The sequence below is a fragment of the Macrobrachium nipponense genome, chromosome 12, assembly GCF_015104395.2.
Source record: "Macrobrachium nipponense isolate FS-2020 chromosome 12, ASM1510439v2, whole genome shotgun sequence".
In the NCBI taxonomy this organism is placed as follows: Eukaryota; Metazoa; Arthropoda; class Malacostraca; order Decapoda; family Palaemonidae; genus Macrobrachium; species Macrobrachium nipponense.
In genome coordinates, this window is record NC_087205.1 from 33816570 (window position 1) to 33821886 (window position 5317).

General features: G+C 37.1%; 1 protein-coding gene across 1 annotated transcript; it reads right to left on the reverse strand.

Moving 5' to 3' along the window:
* Positions 1-1726: 1726 nt before the first annotated feature.
* On the reverse strand, positions 1727-4930 carry LOC135224472 (heat shock 70 kDa protein cognate 4-like). Its single transcript, XM_064263477.1, has 3 exons — positions 4757-4930; positions 4020-4190; positions 1727-3661 (listed from the first exon to the last, which is right to left on the reverse strand). Exons 2-3 carry the CDS (start codon positions 4188-4190, stop codon positions 1931-1933), a joined length of 1902 nt encoding a protein of 633 aa, XP_064119547.1. The 5' UTR covers positions 4757-4930; the 3' UTR covers positions 1727-1930.
* Positions 4931-5317: the final 387 nt, after the last annotated feature.

The following is a 5317-nucleotide window of genomic DNA, read 5'->3' on the forward strand; positions in this document are numbered from 1 at the left end:
CATTAATCCTTTGACTTATAAGGCATATTCACGCATGCATATATTTGTTTCATGATTTGTTTATTGTTATTTATATCTAATCATTGTATGTATTGTTATAAGTAATTACCATACTATTGTTATTTGTATAAAATAAATTGATCTTATCATGCTTCTCTGTTCTCTTCTTTCTCAAATAGACGTTCTACCCTGAGGAATTTAGCTTATGGGAAATATTATGAAATCGTGACAGTCAGCACATTAAGGAATAACAACGATAATAACACTTTTACTGTTGAGAGCCACACAAGCCACTTGTTTATTCTCTTTATTACTTTATAATTATTAATATAATAAATATTTATACAATTTGATTATGAATATCCTACAGAACACAACAAAGGGTGTTATACTTGCAGCAAAACCAAGCGGTCTGGTGCCAGTGGGAATAGGCTCAATGTTGCTAATTAAGCCCACCGGAGTATATAAGCACTAGACTATCATAAATTAGTATCACTGGTGCTTAGTGTAGCACATTAAGTAGCAAGTAGCCAGTGGCGGATCTAGAAATCTTTCAAGGGGGCCACTTAGAATTATATATGTATGTACTATGTATGTATATATAATATATATATATATATATATATATATATATATATATATATATATACATATATACGGTACATATATATCAATATTCATATATGTATAAAGACAAAATTTACATTATATGCACATAGTATATATTGTATGTGCTGATAGAGAGAGAGAGAGAGAGAGAGGTTATATAATCATAAGGATTGCTTCATTGTTTCCAACAACTGTAGCCTATAAAGAAGTAGCAGGTGAAGTTGCTTTGTCAAATAAATACATAAAGAAAAATAAATTCTACTATTTCATTTTCAGTGTTTCTATCAATATTCTACGTGTGTGCAGACAGTATGTATTATCAGACTAGAATTATTAGCTTTGCGAGATTTACACATTCTATCCATGGGGGATGGGGTCTACGTGACCAGGTGCCCCACGCCCACCCCCATTAAATCCGCCACTGCAATAAGGCTAGGAAAATTAGACCGATGATAATGCTCCATTAATGTTCTGTGCCAACTCTTTCAGACAGCAAAGTGTGAGTCAGGGCGTTTGCATCCGGATTCGTGTATACAATCTATGTATGTATTGCACCCACGAGTGAAATACATGTATACATACGAATGACTGTGTACTACATATATCGTTAGATTAAAGGAATTATGCTAAATGATTTGATTATCAGTGAAAGTGACCTTCGACTGTCCAACGCCATTTAATAAATGTAATTTCTATCATAGATCAGTAAGTTGCACGATGAATGAGTAATTATATCCAAAGATTCCTTTGAACCTTATCTTTATTAATAAATTTATGTGTAATGTAAGCTGTCCAGAAGCCACGTTAACCATTAGGTCCATAGTTGAATCACTGTCCTCTTTCAGTATAATAGTTTTTTCTTCTTCTTTTCTTCTCCCAGCCGGGGGTACCTATGTGATCTGGGAACTATTCATTTTAGAAGGGTCAAATACAGCCCATATTTCTTCTGAAGAGACGACAAGATTATTTGTTTTAGACAGATAAACAAATATTCTTTATATGGTGCCTGGTTTTCACGAAGAATTATTTTTGTATAAGGAATTATAGTGTGAAGCAAATATTCTTTATTCTAGATTTTCAATCCCACTTCAGACAGGAGGTTTAATGATACTGAATATTGAGTTCAAGACTTTATTTTATAGAAAAATAAAATGGCACTTAATTGAGTGTTAGCAGATATTTAGATCAGTATCGAACAGTCCCTGTGAATATCTAAGAGATTAACGATAAAGTTGAAAGTTTTATCTATTTGAAGAGATCATAATACTTCGTCAAAAATATATTTAGATAAACTTATGAAGTCTGTTAATCAGTTACCGAGTTAATCAACTTCCTCAACAGTTGGTCCCCTGCCTGAACCCTGCTGACCTGAGCTGCCCCCTTGGCCGTGGACCTTGCTAGCTAGGGGCCGCCAAACTTGCTCTAGCTCTTTCATCTGGTGCTCGTATTCCTCTTTCTCAGCGAGCTGATTGGCATCCAGCCACTTCAAGCAATCCTCTGCCTTCTGCTCAACAGACCTCTTTTCGTCCCCAGACAGTTTGTCTGCCACCGAAGACTCTGAGACAGCAGACTTGATGCTGAAGCAGAGTGACTCGAGGCGGTTCTTAGCTTCAATACGTTCTCTTTGCTTGGCGTCGTCTTCCTGGTACTTCTCTGCGTCGTTCACCATCCTGTCGATTTCCTCCTTGCTCAGACGGCCCTTGTCATTTGTGATGGTGATCTTATTTTCCTTTCCAGTGGACTTATCAACTGCAGAAACATTGAGAATTCCATTAGCGTCGATGTCAAAAGTAACCTCAATTTGAGGTACTCCTCTTGGCGCAGGTGGTATTCCACTCAGTTCAAACTTACCCAGAAGGTTGTTATCCTTGGTCATTGCACGCTCACCTTCATAAACTTGAATCAAAACGCCTGGCTGATTATCTGCATAAGTTGTGAAGACTTGCTGCTGCTTGGTGGGAATTGTGGTGTTCCTCTTGATGAGAGCAGTCATAACACCTCCGGCAGTTTCAATACCTAGAGAAAGAGGGGCTACATCTAGAAGTAAGACATCTTTAACTCCTTCAGATTGGTCGCCTCTTAAGATTGCTCCCTGTACAGCAGCACCATAAGCTACAGCTTCATCTGGGTTGATGGATTTATTCAGTTCCTTTCCATTAAAGAAATCCTGTAATAGCTTTTGAATCTTAGGAATACGAGTAGATCCTCCAACAAGAACGATTTCTGAAATGGTTCCCTTGTCTAGCTTTGCATCTCTCAGAGCTTTTTCTACAGGCTCTAGTGTACCTCTGAAGAGATCAGAACACAGTTCCTCAAAACGGGCCCTGGTAATAGATGTATAAAAGTCAGTGCCTTCATAGAGGGAATCAATTTCAATACTAGCCTGTGTAGAAGAAGATAGGGTTCTCTTGGCTCTTTCACATGCTGTCCTAAGACGTCTAATTGCTCGCTTGTTGGTTGTTAGGTCTTTCTTGTACTTACGCTGGAACTCTTGAACAAAATGGTTTACCATTCTATTATCAAAGTCTTCTCCACCAAGGTGTGTATCTCCAGCTGTAGATTTTACTTCAAAGACACCTTCATCAATACTAAGAATAGAAACATCAAAAGTACCACCACCGAGGTCAAATATGAGAACATTTTTTTCTCCCCTCATTCCTCCCTTCTTATCAAGGCCATAGGCTATGGCCGCAGCAGTTGGTTCATTGATAATTCTGAGAACATTGATCCCAGCAATTGTGCCAGCATCTTTTGTAGCCTGTCTCTGAGAATCATTGAAGTATGCAGGGACTGTGATGACAGCATCTTTAACTGTCTTTCCCAAATAGGCTTCTGCAGTTTCCTTCATCTTGGTCAGTACCATGGAAGAAATTTCTTCTGGGTTGAATGTTTTTGTTTCACCCTTGAATTCAACTCTAAGCTTTGGTTTTCCTCCTTCATTGACAACAGTGAAAGGCCAATGTTTCATGTCACTCTGAACTGTTGGGTCTTCGAACTTCCTTCCAATGAGTCGTTTTGCATCGAACACTGTGTTGTTGGGGTTCATGGCCACCTGGAATGAGCAGAATTACCCACTTCACTTTTCTAAACAACTGTCAACTGTACAGTTCAAGTTCTTGACATACTTGCAGACATATTCTGTAGAAGTTCTGTCAATGTAACCTATTTCCTATAGTCTCAAGAGAAGCTTAGTCTGACGTTTAAGTGAAATTTATTGACAAAATAAAGACTTAAGAGCAATATTTTCTGTAAAGTCTTTTTTAATATATGTATTGTATTTATCTAATGTATATATGACTCATTGCTAGAACAAAGGATTCAATTCAATTCAATTTAAATCAGTTCAATTCAACTGAAAAAGTCTGAATAATCATAACTTTTCTGATTTGATATGTGATTAGTATCCTTACCTGATTCTTTGCAGCATCTCCAATGAGTCTCTCAGTGTCCGTGAAGGCCACATAGGAAGGGGTTGTCCTGTTACCTTGGTCGTTGGCGATGATCTCCACCTTTCCGTGCTGGAAAACACCCACACAGGAGTAGGTGGTTCCCAAGTCAATGCCAATGGCTGGGGCTGACATCTGGTGAAAGAATTATGGTATGAGTACTGTGATATTAAATACAGATGAAGTAAATTCATACAGTATAAGAGTTGCTCTGTATGTTGAATGAAGTAGGTCTACATCAAATTATTCCCAATTATGAAAAGGATATCAGTCACATCAAGGACTTTTTCTAAGGAAAGATGATGAGGCATTCTTGTGAATACTTTCATTCAGTCACTGAAGGTTTAGTTGCTGAGATTTGTATCATCTGTATTGTTCAGTGCCACTGAATGAATTATGAATGAAGCTGTTTCTCTAACCAATTTCCCTTTAACGAGAGCAGAGTAGAAACTACAAACCAATTTAATTTCCAGTTCACAAAAATCTAAAAGTGATCTTAACATTTGTAAAATAGAAGAATAAACATGTCAAGAATAAGACTGGCTGTCTTTAGAATCGATTAAATCAACGAGTCATTGCTCAGAATACACAGGAGAATATTCTTCAAGAATGCTATGAATTCCAAATTCACGAATGTTAACTTTACAAAATCAGTTCGTGTAAATTTATCGGTCCAAACAAACGGGCTGAATTCATCTTACCTTCAAGTAACTGTCGAACTAAACACTAAAAAGTTCTGTGGTTTCTCTTCGTGAACTTCTAACCGAGAAGATACGTAGAAGCTCTTAGGAGATCAACTATAGTCAATCGACTTCGCTTTTCCTTCGTTCACTGTCTGAACTCAACTGACCGCCTGGGGGCGCGTACTAGACATTTATACGCTGGCAGCTTTGGTCTAGAAGTCTCGAGATGGTGACGGTATAACCTGCCACTCCCCCACAAGGTTTTCGGGAGGTGGCGGCGCCCTTCTCCTCCCCTCCCGCCCTCCAACCGCCCACTCACGTAAACCTCACCGACCAAGTGTCAATGAGTGTGCTGGGTATAAATAATCGTAAGTTTCATTATTATTATTATTATTATTATTATTATTATTATTATTATTATTATTATTATTATTATTTTATGTTTATTTATTTCGGAGATATATTTGATTATGTGCGTAAAATGTACGATAATAAGTAAGCATTTATTATATATATATATATATATATATATATATATATATATATATATATATATATATATATATATATTTCTTTGAC

Bases quoted from the DNA above. Each gene is read 5' to 3' on its own strand.
- LOC135224472 (XM_064263477.1), bottom strand. From the start codon at position 4,190: ATGTCAGCCCCAGCCATTGGCATTGACTTGGGAACCACCTACTCCTGT. The intron at 3,662-4,019 runs GTAAGGATACTA...TGCTCATTCCAG, and splicing joins GAGATGCTGCAAAGAATCAG to GTGGCCATGAACCCCAACAA.